The 15,148-nt window shown below is 50.9% G+C and overlaps 5 protein-coding genes across 5 annotated transcripts in view; 2 read left to right on the top strand and 3 right to left on the bottom strand.

The window, feature by feature from the left end:
- Positions 1 to 212: 212 nt before the first annotated feature.
- LOC100903599 (hsc70-interacting protein) lies at positions 213 to 3,011 on the bottom strand. The gene is made up of 10 exons (XM_003741989.1): positions 2,944 to 3,011; positions 2,674 to 2,811; positions 2,439 to 2,550; positions 1,761 to 1,864; positions 1,540 to 1,658; positions 1,313 to 1,431; positions 1,091 to 1,185; positions 730 to 982; positions 561 to 643; positions 213 to 423 (listed from the first exon to the last, which is right to left on the bottom strand). Exons 2-10 carry the CDS (start codon positions 2,761 to 2,763, stop codon positions 319 to 321), a joined length of 1,080 nt encoding a protein of 359 aa, XP_003742037.1. The 5' UTR covers positions 2,764 to 2,811; positions 2,944 to 3,011; the 3' UTR covers positions 213 to 318.
- A 555-nt stretch (positions 3,012 to 3,566) lies between these two features.
- Positions 3,567 to 4,656, top strand: LOC100906115 (coiled-coil domain-containing protein 47-like). The gene is made up of 4 exons (XM_003742006.1): positions 3,567 to 3,608; positions 3,965 to 4,068; positions 4,286 to 4,436; positions 4,540 to 4,656. Exons 1-4 carry the CDS (start codon positions 3,567 to 3,569, stop codon positions 4,654 to 4,656), a joined length of 414 nt encoding a protein of 137 aa, XP_003742054.1.
- Positions 4,657 to 5,529: 873 nt separating this feature from the next.
- On the top strand, positions 5,530 to 7,293 carry LOC100906261 (uncharacterized). The gene is made up of 3 exons (XM_003742007.2): positions 5,530 to 5,854; positions 6,090 to 6,859; positions 6,968 to 7,293. Exons 1-3 carry the CDS (start codon positions 5,784 to 5,786, stop codon positions 7,291 to 7,293), a joined length of 1,167 nt encoding a protein of 388 aa, XP_003742055.1. The 5' UTR covers positions 5,530 to 5,783.
- A 1,283-nt stretch (positions 7,294 to 8,576) lies between these two features.
- On the bottom strand, positions 8,577 to 10,948 carry LOC100903740 (uncharacterized). Its single transcript, XM_003741990.2, has 6 exons — positions 10,876 to 10,948; positions 10,277 to 10,514; positions 9,877 to 10,127; positions 9,559 to 9,760; positions 9,249 to 9,445; positions 8,577 to 9,152 (listed from the first exon to the last, which is right to left on the bottom strand). The coding sequence occupies exons 2-6, from the start codon at positions 10,508 to 10,510 to the stop codon at positions 9,074 to 9,076; spliced, it is 963 nt and encodes a 320-aa protein (XP_003742038.1). The 5' UTR covers positions 10,511 to 10,514; positions 10,876 to 10,948; the 3' UTR covers positions 8,577 to 9,073.
- A 473-nt stretch (positions 10,949 to 11,421) lies between these two features.
- LOC100906406 (polyadenylate-binding protein-interacting protein 1) overlaps positions 11,422 to 15,148 on the bottom strand; it is a 4,680-nt gene continuing 953 nt past the window's right edge. The window contains exons 2-8 of the mRNA XM_029111097.1: positions 14,835 to 15,106; positions 14,673 to 14,783; positions 14,371 to 14,526; positions 13,348 to 13,463; positions 13,000 to 13,225; positions 12,522 to 12,868; positions 11,422 to 12,396 (exon numbers count right to left, since the gene is read on the bottom strand). Of these exons, the coding sequence (XP_028966930.1) occupies positions 12,336 to 12,396; positions 12,522 to 12,868; positions 13,000 to 13,225; positions 13,348 to 13,463; positions 14,371 to 14,526; positions 14,673 to 14,783; positions 14,835 to 15,106 (1,289 nt within the window). The 3' untranslated portion in view covers positions 11,422 to 12,335. The remainder of the gene's footprint in view (positions 12,397 to 12,521; positions 12,869 to 12,999; positions 13,226 to 13,347; positions 13,464 to 14,370; positions 14,527 to 14,672; positions 14,784 to 14,834; positions 15,107 to 15,148) is intronic.

The following is a 15,148-nucleotide window of genomic DNA, read 5'->3' on the forward strand; positions in this document are numbered from 1 at the left end:
GCGCCGAGACATCCGAAACCTTGTAGCGTACCGAGAGAATTAGAATAGGGGGTATATTGTCTCAGAATCCGTGAAAGTACCGAAATCCGCTCGGATATCTCATGGCTTCTCTTCAGAGCTACCGAGCCTACCTCGCTCACGCAGTGAGCGCATATCTGGAGTTTCTCAAATTTTGCTTCGTTTCGGGAATGAAGAGCGGAAATCCTCTCAAAGGAAGTTTATTGATCGATTCTCAGTGCACCAGATCAGATAATGATCCACGGAACTGAAAGAGCTCCGAAAGCTAAGACACGGCAAGCGAAGGCAATGGAGTCGGCCTTACTTGGGTTTGAAACCCATCTTGGAGGACATTTTCGCCATGAAGGCCATGACCTTCGGATTCGACTGATTCTTCAGCAAACTGCTCGGATCCTTCGACATCGCCTGGGAATAGGAAGACGCTTTTCATGGGGGAGCGCAACTGAGCCCAAGGCTGATAGCAACTTTCCTAAACGCTGGATATCTGATTCAGTTGACATCGTTTCCCGTAAATGCTGCTCTACATCGTCACGATGCCTCACCTGGAGAGCCGCGGCGATTTCCGGATCTCTCAGTGCCTCTTGGATCTCGGGATCTTTCATCCACTCGGCGAACATTCCCATGTCTTCAAAAATGGGATTAGTCAGTGAAATGCAAATTCAGTCTCGCGTCTCTTTGCGAGGTTGTCGATGAAATATCGTGAGTACTTACTGGGAGGCATTCCGCCGCCGGGCATACCTCCAGGCATACCACCAGGCATCCCACCAGGGAAACCAGCGGGCATGCCACCAGGGAAGCCACCAGGCATGCCATCAGGGAAGTCGCCGAGTCCGGAAGCCGCTTCCTGTTCAGCTGCCTTCTTACGTTCTTCCTGCGCGCGTCGGATCCTTTCTTCACGCTCTCGTAATTCCTTCTCTTGCCTCTTGCGCTCGTATTTGCGCTTGTGATCGTGAAGTTTCTTCGCCTGATGGATCGAGAATTCAACTATCGGAAATCGGGGACCAGAACGCTCCTGAATCAGGATTAAATCGGTGAGGTAGAGATTGTGAAGAGAGAGATGACAAACACTCACGTTAGGGGTGACTTCCTTTAGCCATTGGTCACCTTCCTCGTTGTAGTCGATCTTGAGTGAATTGTTCAGATCAGAAGCCGCCTGCTCCCAATCGCCTACCGTGAAAAAAACCTGTCCATTAGTGAACTGCTATCAGACGAATCATTTTGAGCCCCTCTGGCCCCGTCCCCGTCAAGGTAGATCCGAGTCCCTAAAATGGACGTTTCCCCGACTGAAACTCACCGAGGAGTGCGTGTGCCCTGCCTCGGAGTCTATAAGCGAGCGCCTGATCTGGGTTCAATTCGAGAGCTCTCGAGCAATCCTTGATCGCGTTGAATGGTTTCTGCATTTTCAGTAGGCACCTGGGGGAAGAAGAATTTTCGGTTGTGCTCAGATGCTTTGAACGGTCGGGAGCGTCTCTCTATGAAGCTCATTTCGAGAAAAACGTTCGGAATGAGCGCGAGACGTACTGAGCTCGTTTTGCGAAGAATACTGCTGACTGGGGATTGACTTCAATGGCTTCGGTCCATAGCTTCAGCGACTCGTCGATCCTCCCTTCACCGAGAGCCTGCTGAGCTTGAGATCGTAACTGTAATTGGAAGTTCAACTTCAGTACGGCGTCCGTCAGAAGCGCCTGATATCACAAGTTCGCTCCTAATTATTTGCTCATCCAAAACAAAGAGAAATCCACCTCGCCAGCTTTTTCCAGGTCGTCATCGCTGGGTTCTTTGGACGTTTCCCCCTGTCCGAGATTGAGATCATCGTCCTTGTCGATTACCCCGCTTGTGTCGAGCTCTGGAAGAAGGATTTCCGTCAATCGAATCCGCTCCAACTTTGGCGAGACCGTCTAACTGACTTCAAAAGCTCGGGTCGCAAATATAAATCCACTCCTTCTATCTACGAATGAGGCCCGAACAAGCAGAAGTTCCATGGGAGAATCCCGGCTGGAATTGAGACGCTCTGTTGATGAAGCTTGTGATTTTTCCCCGCTGAGGGATCTCATCGCCCCCCAAGTCCTAAGACTCGGCTCCTCCGTGAGCTCTGAGAGTGGCCTTGACCGTGACTCTCTCCAAGAGATTTGTTTTTCTCTTGAGCCAAGTTGTCCGGGGCATGGAATGGATCGCTGATCTCGCATCGTCGCCCCGAGGAGTTGCTGCTGAAGTGGCGTCAAGAGGGCGCAAGATGCGCCAGAGATCAAGAAAGAGAAGAGTCCCCGAGAGACTGGCGCTAGCTCTGACGATAGAAAATACTTGGCAGTCGAATCACGGATCTGGTCGTGTTGACGACATTCCAGGGATCTCGAATTTCGAGAAGACTCCGCTTCGGATAGCCGCAGACCGCAGATCTCACAACGATGAAAGAGTCTTACCAACTTCACTCTCCGGATCAGATGCAACCTCTGGCTCAGGTTCTTTCTCTTCCGTCTCTTCGGGTTCCGCGGGTGGCGGGGGAATGGTCGCGTTGAGTTTCTCTAGGTAACGCTGGGAAATATTAAATAATGTGGGTCCGGCTCAGACAATCTCAGACTACGCTGCGGCTCTTCCGTCTCGGATATCTCCGAATTTCACTTCACTCAAGAAGTTTATCTACGATGACGTGCTCACCTTGAAGAACGCATACTGAGGCGAGTGCAAAAGCTCGGGGTTGGATTCCACCAACGAAATGAACTCCTTAACTGGAGCTTGGAGATCCATCGTCAGAAGCTATCGCTTGGTCGAGGAAAACGAACGCTCTCGAGAGCCCTGCAGACCGTGTTTTGACAGTTCAAGTGAGAGAAACGCGGTGGCTTCGGATCGTGCGTGATTCGATGCACGACGAACCAGGGAGCAATCGTAGGCAACAAATCGAGAGCTCTCTGCGGCGTCGATACTCACGTGTCGCGCGGATAGCTGATCCGTAAACTTCGTCACAGACGCGTTGTTGTATCAGTCAGATCTGTAGTGCCGATTGGCGGCTGTGTGGGTTCTCAATCTAGATACGTCCTGGCGCTCCTATTCAGGATCTCTCTTTCCTCCAACGAGTCCGCTTCGGCGCGCTCTCGTGGTCTTCCGATAATTGTTCACACCGTTCCCGATGGAGATGGTGGCTGATCTATCTGAAGTCTAGAGAATGATTTCGGCCCCGAGGGATCGATAAGGGCTAGTTTCTCGAGCGCTGCTGTAGAGCTACAGAAAAGTGATCTGAATACTCTGACTCGAATAAAACGGGGGAAGCCAAAGCGTCTCAAGAGGTGGAAGTTGGGGAGAGAAGCTGAAGAGAATCGTAGTGTCACATGCGAAAGATATGACACACAGTTGACCGCAGAGAGAAGAATTGCCATGAACAAGGACGATGTTGATCTAGAGGAGAAAAAGATAGGGGCACGAAACTGAGTCTTCGGGAACTCCATGAGTGATAACAGAAGTAAGCTCAAAAGAGGTTGGGAAGAGAAACTGTGCGGATGGAGAGGTTGAAGAGAAAGCCAATGGGAATAAATAGATGGTTGATGGCGAGCGCAATGGCTTTGGAGGGCACGAATCAGTCTGCACGGGAGGGCACGGTCTGTGATTGACCGCGCATAATTGGTCTTGATTTGGAGGCAAACAGACGGGAGGGTGTACGGATCGATGTACTTGACTGACCGATCGCCTACAGAATCCTTGAAGCAATCGAATTTACGAGTATAAACAGAATCGAGGGAGGTATGAGACAGAGTTGAGCTACACGCGGTAGTGGCCCCAATGGATGCAAAGAATCTCGGCGGATGGAGAACACGATCTATATCGGGTGGCAGTTCTATGCAGCTGCATAGAATTTCCTATCATCGATTCCGATCGCTCCAAATCGGGGCATTGAGGAAGTCGCTCCCATTTAGATTGTCTTCTTGTGTCCTAAAAAGGAAACTTCCCATTCCAGGATGTGCGCATCGTTCCCCCGTTGGCGCAATTCAATGATATCGTCGAATTGCTTCATATTCTGGATCAATACAGTCCAGAGAAACCCGATAGCGCGGAGATTGAGTTCGAATGACCGAAAATAGATAAAAAACTATGCTCCTCCACGATAGCTGTGAGTCCAACCCGGCTGACCTTTGCAAACATCCTGATTACACCCGAACAATCTTCCCGTGATGACCTCAGCGTCTACCAACTCCTCACGAGTTCAGTTATCACGAAGTGGATTTCTCTCTCATTGTCTTGCAGTGCCGGGCCGCGGTTGAGTCTCTGATGGAGACAGGCAGGGTGTCACTTATCTGTTGGAAGTATGCCTCTACATTGCCGACAAGGTGTCGCGTCTCGAGTTGTGTAAGGAATCGAAGACCAAGGCCGACAAGAACCGTCAGGAAGCAGAAGTGATACACCTGAAATATACGCACGCTCAACGACAGGTGGGGTTTCGGATTTCTTTGAGACTGCACCCGCTACCTGGGAAAGATGTAGTCCGGACTACAAGTGAGCAGTAAGGAGGAATCACCGATTCTCTTCTTCCAGGGAAAGGCTCAGCAGCGCCGCAAAAAGAGAATTCGTATGGAACGCGAGAGAATCTTAGCCGCGGACAATTCCAACAAGCAAAAACCTCCGGAGCTGAAGGAAAAAAAGTACCGCTAGGAAGAATACGCCAAATCTCAAGCAAATGAAGGTTCGCGCGATGTGAAAGGTTCGTTCCATCGTACTTATCTCTCAAAGAGGGATGGGATCCGAATGGCTAGTCGCACACGACAAGTCGAGGGATGCTGAACGACAAAATGTGGATTAGCTCTCGCTTTGGAAAAATCATGGATGAACAGCCGAATCGATCTCTGACTGACTGGGAAGACGTCGAATTTCCTGATCCTCGACCGGAGTCTTCGTGGTGATCCTCACAATAATCCAATGGAGGATACTTTCGAAGAATTTCGGGCTCCCTAAAACCAGCGGTAAGGAAGCAGCCGGGCGGAGAGTTCCCTATATAGTGAGACAATACCGGACAAATATCGGCCTCGTGACCGAATATGTTGCAGATCCTGCACTAGGTCCCCAGCATATACAGGGCGCAATAACAACGCCATCACATATGACCCTCGTTTTTGAACGTAGAACAGATTTTGTTTGGACACCAGCCGATGAAAGCGTATTATGCTGAGACCATGCGGGGATTGTCAGCATGCGACACGGGAATCCATGTCTTCCTGTGTGCAGGACGAAGATACAAACTTCAACGCTCGAGCGGAGAGCGCCGTTCTCCCTCCCCCGGAAAAAATTCCTGGGCACGCGCCCGCTCTGTGCACTATATGTCCATTCACCATTACACCCAGGGAATGCTCCGTGATCCCGTGTGATCCGACGCGGCTGAAGTTTCGAGCCGAAAAGTTGTGGAAGGGACCGCCCGATCAGAGTCAAACGTTCAGCGAAGATCATCAGCCCCATCGTCTACCCTCCCCTGTCGAATGGAATTTTCTTTTGTGTGTTTGTGGAATTTCACCCCGCGTTTTTCTTGTACGCACTTCCCATAGACTCATCATACGTACGATTGTACGCTATCCTCAGCGTACGTACAAGCGTACAAAATACGCCATACGAGGCGTACGAGCGTGCACACCGGAGTGGCTGCTGGGCGATGATTGTTGTTTATCCTGGATCAGCTGACATGGCCGAGTCGAGACCACACGTTGCCTAACAACGTTGACCCCGTGGAGCCTGACGGAGGCAGGCACGGCAAATTCAACAAGTATTCGCTGTAGAGAGCTTGCATCACGATGGTCTGTTCCGTTCTCAAGTGCAAGAACAGAACATGTGCGAACAGAAAACAAGGAGTCTCCTTTCACAAGTGAGTGTGATAAGGCATGCGTGCACGCGTGCAAGCGACCCGAGTACCCCGTTGGATCGCAGGTGCACGTTCGCTGGACGTCGGAACTGGTCCACGTTCCAATCCATGTATACGAGAGATCCGCTTGCGGAATATTGATCTTGAGCAAGAGATGTGCTCACGCTGGAAGAATATCTATAGATATGTACGCTCATTTACCCCCAGGGCGTATTTCGAACGAAAGGAACTTTTCCAGGTTCCCTCTGAAGAATACTCGCTTGCTCAAGGTTTGGCTCCGGAACATCTCGCGGCCGGGCAATCATTGGCAACCATCGCCGCGATCTCGGATCTGTAGCGATCACTTCGATCAGGAGTCCCTGGTGAAGAAGGACGGGAGAGTCGAGCTCAAGGATAATGCGGTGCCCACGTTGCAGATCAGCTTCAGGGCTAAAGACGCTCCAGATATTGTAGAAAGCCTCGATCAGGTTCCGGACGCTGCGGATCATGAGAGACCCGCGTCTCCCATCGCAGACCACTCGTATTCGTCGGCGGACCAGGAGCCTGTTGCTTCGCGCTCGGTTGAAGTTGCCATGAAAGAACATTCCTATTTTACCGGAGTTGCACTTCAGTGCGCCTCTCCAGCAGCTGCGGCAGATCAACCGATGCTCCCCGAAGCGCTGGAGGCTCCGGACGACCACACATATCATACGAACATACCGATCCGTTTATCGCTGGACGACCACACATACAATCGGGGTGAAGCTGCACTCGTGAATCCCCTATCCAAAACTTCGCAATCCGATGATCTCAAAGAATCGTTGGCGACTGCTGCTAACGCTAATATCGAAGAGGAGCAGCGGGAAGAATCTTGCATACGGAATTTCGATCACACTTACAACAATAAGAAGAACGCGGAGAGTCCAGCTGGAACAACAACTCCCCAAGATTCCGAACCGCCAGTCGCGAGCCAAACCGCTCCGCTGCCAGCTGTCGGCAACAACGGCAATCAATCGACTCTCAGGAAGGGTGAGTTCTTGGCCGTCCGTCTTCGCCCTGTCCTCCAACGACATCGCGATCCACCGCTGGAACCACACCATTCCGCTATTGGCCATTAATTAGCGCTTTGTTCTTCAGGTCAGAAACGTCAATCGGAAACTCCCGGTTGGAAGGAACTCTTCGAAGAGAACCAGTCACTGAAAAATAAACTGAACGCCTCGACTCATAAATCGTCAGAACTCTCAAGCAAACTGACGGAGGCCACGGACAGAATTCGAACTTTACAGGATCATGTGAGGAGACTCAAGAAGACACTGGCGGAAGTTGTGCTCGAGAGTGTCGAAGCTATCGAGACGAAGAGCGCGAAAAACTTAAAGCCTGAAAAACGTAACTTATTCGGAGAGTCGGATTTCGTACCGGATCTTCGTAGGTATCGAGCACATCTAGATTTATCTTCCTCTTAATAAAGCGGAATCAATTTTTCGACTTCGTTCGTTCCCTGGAATCTCTTCTGCGCAGCTCTTCGTAGGACTGGGTCAAGCGACATGGAGCACAGAACGAAACAGATGTGTGATTTGAGAATTCCATCGAATCACGAATCGTGCCATGTCCAGGAGCTGTAATAATACCTGCACTCCAACGAGCGCGCAAACCGATAATTTCATCGACGCGACGGGCCCAATCAGACTCCTCCACGTAGGAGAAGTCGCAACAATCGACTCGACATCAGCTTCTCGTTTCCGAGTCGAAAACTCCAAATTAGAGAGCTCAGTCCCTGCTCTCACGTTGCATCGCTGATGTCTTCCTCAGAATTCGCACTCAGATAGAGCTAACAGATCAAGAGCAGGGAGAGTCGCGCGAGGAGAGGTGGTCAGAATGGGCCCGTTGGAGGGGCGGGCGAATCGCCCCGCTCTCTCCCCCCTCTATGATCTCCGCTACGGTCCATCCCTTTCCCTGCTTCGAAAGTGGACCACCGAAGCTTCTACCACGAGGATCTTCCTCGCTCATTCCGGAAACCCAAGGCTCGTGAGCTTGGACCCCACACAACTGGCGTAGTTCTTTTTAGAAGGTAAAGGACATATAAAGTAGGGGACTCCGATATTTCGGTACGGACATAAGACGGGAACACGGCGCCCCGGCCTCGGCGAGCTAGGCGTCCCCCTCTCGCCCGCTCCGTGAGCTTCCGAATCATGTAGGTACTCGGAATGATTCCCCCAACATCATATGCTGCCAAGGAACGCCTTAAGGGACGTGAAGATCAATTTGATTGCTGGCTTCAAGTTTCGGGACAGCAGCCGCGTCCTCAGGCTCCAAGGCCGGGGGCTGAACTAGCTATCTTCTTCTCCAATCGTCCGCTTTTTCCAAGGAGCGGCCAAAGATCGTCCTAGATTTCCCTGAAAACCTCTTGGCCGATAACGGATCGCGATTGAGCGAGATTCCTCGACCGCTAGAATTGATTGCATCGGAAGATAATCCTCGCTCAACAGTTCATCGGAATCGACTCGAATGAACGAGGTCAGCTCGAGGCATGTTATGGAGGTCAATCTGCAGGCTCTTTGGTATTAGAGATCTCAGTCGTCCGATGGTGATTGAAAATTTATGAACTGAGTCCAGGGTCATGTCGAATCTCAGTTGGGGGCTTTGAGAAAAGCAGTTATGGAGATACAACGCGGTCGTTGAATTGGCATGAAAGTTGTTATAACGATACGCCCTACCCGCTGCCTGTTAAGTAGAGAAAACGACGGACTTCGGGTCAAGACCCAGGTTTATTATTCGGAGTCGGTCTATTTGCTGTGCACCATTCGAGTGGACCATAAGAATACAAAGGTTAAATAAATAATTGAAAGGTAGCGCTCATTTTGGATTTGATGCCCCAATATCGCTCAAGTTTTTCTCGCGTATGCTTTCCAATCCTGTTCGCTAACGCTTCGCTTCTCGTGGTTTTTGGTCGCACTTGATGTTCTTACAATATTTACAAACATTTGATAGGAACGGCTAACATCAACGTACATACATACCAAACGACAAAATTAGCTAAGACATGTCAACAACGAGAATGGATGTTCTATCGTTTTTTCTGACGTTGATTTCTTAAAGATTGGATTTTCAGTTTTGGTTCTATCCGTCTTCGTAGATCTCTTCGCTCTTTGGGAATACTGGCAGAATTATGGGATACTATTGCTTTTCCGTTCCATGGACGTAGAACTGTTCGATGAAATACTACCACGGATTTAAGAGTAGCACTCAATCCCTGCACGAGTAGAAGTCCCTCCGAGATTCCAGAAGGAAAGCTTCGAAGTCTCGAGCCTCTTCTTCGTTCAACCTGGCAAGGAGAGGGAGGCGTTATTTTGAGCCCGCTGCTCCGAATGGATATCCGAGAGAGCGTGAAGCTCTCCGATTGAGTGTCTCCGCCACTTACTGGGCTACAGGCATCGCGTGCGCCTTCAGGCACAAGTAGGATGTTTGTTGACGCAACTTCTTCTGTAGTGCAAGACATTTGTAATGAAGTTCCGTGGATGCGAAGCGAGCGGATATCCTCCGCAGTATCGAACAAATGCACTCAATTTGTTGAGCGTTCCAAATGCTCTTCAACTGGGTTTCGCTCTGCTCGATTGCCTGCGACGGAGCGAAAAAAAGGAGATGCTTCAGTCTGGTCCGAAAGTTCGTAACTAGGGAATCAGAGTGCAGTGATGAGCACTCATGGAGCGTTCGATTAAGATTCCACTCACAAAAACAGCCGCACTGACGGATTTCTTGTCTTGTAACAATGCCAAGAATAGGTCCCGCACTTCTTCGGCGAAGCCCATCGGAGTTTCCGGAGGGGCAACGCAGGTCCCTACGTGAAGCTCGCTGAGCATCAGACCGAAAAGCACCGAGTACGCGAGATCCCGCATGAGCGGATTGCTGAGGTAATCGAGGAGTCGAAGCATCCTGTAAGATGGAGCGAATTGACGAGACTCGGTCGGTGCTGACTCGGTCGGCCCGAATGTGCGGCACGCTCATTCCGAAGAAACGATCATTAGTTTTTGCCGATGCAAGCTACTTACTGCTGCAGCATCATCTGCAAGAACGTCCTATCCATGTCGCACATTTCAGCTGCCAACTTGAGCGGTCTCTTGAACTCTCGTCCATTCTTCCGCAATAAGTTGAAAACAGTGTCTAGTATCGTGTCGACGATTTCGAGAGCATGTATCTGAGACGTGCCAGCATACCCAAGGAGGTATTCAGCGCGGTCGGACAAATAATTACTAAAATCTTCGCTGTCTGCCGACATCATGTCATGGAAGAAGAACGGCAACTGCAGAAACCAACGAAATTGAGTTCACTCTCGACTCCCGCTCCCCGAGCAACACGTCGGAAATTTTCGGGGAAAAATGGATTGGTCCTGAACCGTCCCATCGGTTCCGAGAGTGAGAGAGGAGGAAACTGAGGTCTCGAATCACTCACGTCGAAGTTTGTGTAGTCAATAGTCCCGCTGACGCTTTGTAGCCGACTGCTGGGTAATTCCCCGTCGTCTTCCATCTCGGAGAAATCAATATAGAGCGATTCGAGTTGGGGCGGCGAGAATTCTTTGCTCGCTGAACATTTTTCGGAATCGACCGCCGGAGACGCGGTCTCTTCCAGAAGTTTCAGGGTTTGTGATGATGGGATGAAGACTTGGGCACTGGGGTTCAACGTCATGGTTCTGAACAGGAAAAGCCTATTGAGTCTCCCGGAGTATTCTGCGCGGGTATTTGAGATGAGTCGCAATCTCAGTAAAGCGCTCTTCCGACCGCCGGAAGTGCTGTGGGAAAAAAACGACTGTCCAAGAACGACTCCGAGCAAGGTTTCGGTCACGCGAAAACCCTTACGGGAGTCGCTCGAGATCCGGACCGGCTTCCGAGCGCCTACGGGAAGGTCCGCGGATTGACCACGTTGCATCACCACCCACGACACCTTTGAGAGCGGGGCCGCGGCATTTATTTGGACAATCCGAATTCAAGAGCTTGAAACCCTATCAGAGTAGAGGGGTAGTACGACGGGACTCCATAGAGGAGGATATTTACCTCTGCAGTGTCGGGGTTTTGCCTCCCAGCGTGGACTCAAACGACCCGATCCGGTGAACGACCAAGAACTTTTGAAATTAAAATGGCGGTTTTTGTTTGAGAACTTCTTCCCCTAAGACGTGCAAGTGGCGGATGAGCATACTCAAATCGAGAAACGTGCGGGACACGACTGGATTCGTCCAAAACAGCATGCAGCCAAAGAGATCCCACCGGCGCGAGAAATCTTCACCGAATCCTCGTCCTGGGCAAATATTAATTCGCTATATCGCATTCGCTCGCTCCCCCCTGCAGACGGGAGATTTGATGGGGCTGAGGAACAGAATTGTAGCATCGTAGCTATCACACTGCCCATCCGCTCTCCCGTTCCCTCATTCCTAGAACGCCTCCGGAAGTCTCGCTAGACTCAAAGATTTTGGAAGCGGGGACAGACGATTCACATTCGATTCGAGAAGGAATGCGGAGACACCCGCATACGCTCCGCTCATGCTCTGAATGCTGACAGGCGGTTTCTGAGGCGTATCGCTAATCAAGTTCGAGCACACGTAGAAAACAAGGCTTTATTTAGCGGGTGCTTCGCGCTGGCTACCTATACACAGTAAATACATAAGCGAAGCCAGCCGGTCAGTTTGGCCTTCTACGGGAGCAAGCTGCTCTCGAGATGCTTCCTGTCGAGTGGAGAACAACAGTCTCGCGACGCTTGCCGAAATGCGGACGGATTTAATATTCATTTAGTGCAGTTGAACGCATCCACCGAGACTTTGACATGATATGTTGCAGCGCCAGCGACATCTCGCTTTCGCAGTATGTTAGTCTCGGAAAATCTTTTTCGAGACTACATAGTTCGGTCGCCACAAACGATTCCGTCGTCGACGTGAGACTAGCAGTGCCATTGCCGAGGTAGCAGCTCGTAATATGATTTTCAAACAACACTAAACAATCTCCACGGGCCATCTTCGCGAATGCATCTCATGTTTGTCGTCCTCAACGCCAGGTTTCGCTTGTAAAGTACTATGTACTCGTTAGAGGGTCAGACGACAAAGATTCTCTAGAGAGGCGGGCCTGTGAGGGCTTGAAAATACATGTCCCACAAACCCGCATGCTGTCAACTCGTTTATGTTACTTATCTATAGGTTTATGATACAACATCAATCACATGTTGTTGCATTTTGCTCAGGTTGATAACGGAGGAGAGATATTGAAGTCCTTTCACAAAAAAACATCGCCATGGAGTGTCACGAACAGCGTTGGGGGAACACTCTCGTTACGGGAGCGTTCGCGGCCGTTTTTCTTGCCTTGAGGCGGAGGATGAAGGGATAAAAGTATTGGTGCTTAACACAGAGATTTGACTTTCTGTGTTGCAGTTTGTACAAGGTGGACCGGCGAATGTGGATGAGCACCGCCCCGCTCGCTCGCCATGGCGAGAGTGTTGCCCGACACGCTTCTGTCTACTTTTCCCACGATTATTTTTGTCCTGTTTCTCGGAGGAATTGTTCGTATGCCTCCATCGCTTCATCGTCCATCCTGAAATTAAGGAAAAATCAATCGATCTGATTATTTCTAGAGCATCGGGCTCTGCTTTTCTTGCTAGTCACGCTCGGAAAAAATCTTCAACCTCCCGACTTCTCTATTTTTCGACTCGCTCTCACCCGGCAGCGGTGGCGACTGGCGGGGCTTCACCGAATTCCGCGGGGGGAATCTGGTTGGAGCCGTTCAAGAAGCCCAGCTCCTCTTCGCTCATCGGTTGACCATCCGGGCCGTACATGACTGGCATTTGGGTGTAGTCATCAGGACCCACACAGGGAGCTTGATCACGAACTTCCTCCACGCGATTCCAGTTTGTTTTACGGAGTTGTGGGAGTCTCGCCAGCATGAACTGAATGGTCGAATTCACGCCTTCTTGTTCCTCGAGAGTCTTGCACTGCATCATCAGATCGTCCATCGCGTCGGTGTTCCCGCACAGCTTTTCCAGGTTGGCACCGCAGAGCTTCAGAGCCTAAACGGGAAATATCGGATCTCAACGATAGAAAATGTCTCCGGTCGAGCCGCACGCATGGAATTTGATTTTCCGTCCCGAAAGCGGAGCCGATACACGGATAAAGGGATGTGAACCATCGACCGACTCACCTGAATCCCACTCTTCTGGTTCTCTTTCTCGTTACATAAGATCAACTGTTTGATGGTGCGGCACAGGAAAACGCCCATGTCCGGGTGCGTCTCCGAGGTATCGAGTCTATAGCCGAGATCCAATTGGAAGAACAGCTCTGCGCAGAATAGCACTGTTCCACGGGTCTCTTTGTCTTGCTCCTTGTCACCGACAACGGGCTTGACCTTCGCTAAGCTCTCGTACATGCTGGAAATTGAAGATCGGTCTGAATGGACGCCCGAAATACTGAGTGTCCGAGGAATGGCTGATATCAGCCTCCTCGAATATAGCGGACTTTATCCGTTGAGCTTGAATGGTTCGGAACTCACTGTTCGATTAGGCAATCTCGGAATGCAGCCTGGCCATCCATCGTGATTACGACCGATGCGGCGACGTTGCACAGGCGCGCACCCGAATAGCGGAAGTTTTGTTGTAGAACACCCGCCTGCGAGACAAAATCTTTTAGCTTCTCACTCAGTGTAGCCGATCGATGATAATTCAGACCCTATTGAGCGGAATACAGTAGAACGCTATGACAGACCCGGGGGTATAAGGGACACCCGGTTACGACGCACTAACGGCGCGACCCCCGGTCTAAGTACCTCCCACGTCAATCTGCTCGGACGAAACGGACACCGGGCAATAACGGACCATTCTTCACGGTTCGTCTCAGTCCGTCAAAACGGACACTCGATTACGACGGACCCGGATAATACAGACACTCGGTTACGAAGGAACGATTGCTCGGTACCAGAGGAGCCCACGGGATCCTCGATGTCGACTGGCTCGACAAGAGCGGAGCCAATAATGGAGTTTCGGACGCAACAGACTGTTTTTTATTCCAGCTTCGGTCCCATCTCTTCCCATGCGAATCGAACCGGTCATAACAGACCTATTCTCTATAGTTGAAAATTCGGAAGCGGCACCTTATTACAGCAAAAGCTCGTTATAACGACCCCCATTACAACGAATTTCTCGGTACAACGAACAAGGAGTTTCTCCTCCTTTGGCCAGCTCGCCATAGGGATAGTGTTGAGCGGCATTCGTTACAGCGAAAACTCGGTACAACGAACCAGTTTCGTCGGTCCCTCCGTGTTCGTAGTGACGAGCTTTTACTGTAGAGGATTTGCAAGGTTTCTCGTTCTTATACGCCTCGAAAGCGAGGCTGAAACGGTTTTCCGGTGAGCTGCACCTTCTATTACGATTAAGAACCCATCATCGGATGAAACAGACCGTTTCGGCCGGCACCTCCGAGTCCGTCACGACGAGGTTCTACTGTAATTGTCTTAGCTAGATCAAAATGGGAGTCCATCACTCCGGGGTATCTATCGGGACGAATGCCGAGCACATACCTGGAATATGGTCGCAACAACCGCCGTTGGCGGGTTCTTGCGCTCGCAGATGTCTTCGAATATGATTTTGAGGAGATCGTTCGCCTTCGCTGTGTACAACTCTGGTGAGAGCGTGACATCAGTTATGAACATCTGCGTTTGCAGCAAAGCATCGTCCTAGGAAGAGAAGCAATCACTGAGTCGAGCGGGAGGGAGGCATCCAGAACGTTTGTCTACGGAATCTCAATCCGGTCATCTCGTGTCGAATGCCCCTCGAAGTGGACCAAGAGAGACCCTGCTTAAGAATTGCGAAAGATTCTCACATCTTCGTCGTAGGACTTGCTGAAATACGAGTACGGATCGTCATAGGAATCCGCGGAGTTGGAACCCGCGGCCTCGGCGTGGTACTGCATCTGAGGCTGATGACTCTGATGGTGGGCTTGCATCGGAGAATGCATCTGCGTTTGGGGATCGACGAGCAGCATCCCTCCGTGGAGGGGCATGTACTGGGGATCTCGCATCGTCATGAAAGAGCTTGGTATGAATTCTTGAGCATTTGGGGACAGGGTGTACTGCGGGCCCATGTTGGTGGGTGCCATCTGGGGCGGGGGCGCGGGAGGTGAGAGGACGGTTGCGACGGGCGCGTAGTAATGGTACGGCGTGTACTGTGGTCCCGCCTGGGGTGGAGCCTGAGGTTGGTGGTGATGACGGGGTTGATGATTCTGTTGGTAAATATTCGGCCGTCCATGCCTCATGACTGGAATCGAATGGTGGGTGGATTAGAAAGAACGAATGGAAA

Source organism: Galendromus occidentalis, unplaced genomic scaffold (assembly GCF_000255335.2).
Source record: "Galendromus occidentalis unplaced genomic scaffold, Mocc_1.1 scf7180000077250, whole genome shotgun sequence".
Taxonomy (NCBI): Eukaryota; Metazoa; Arthropoda; class Arachnida; order Mesostigmata; family Phytoseiidae; genus Galendromus; species Galendromus occidentalis.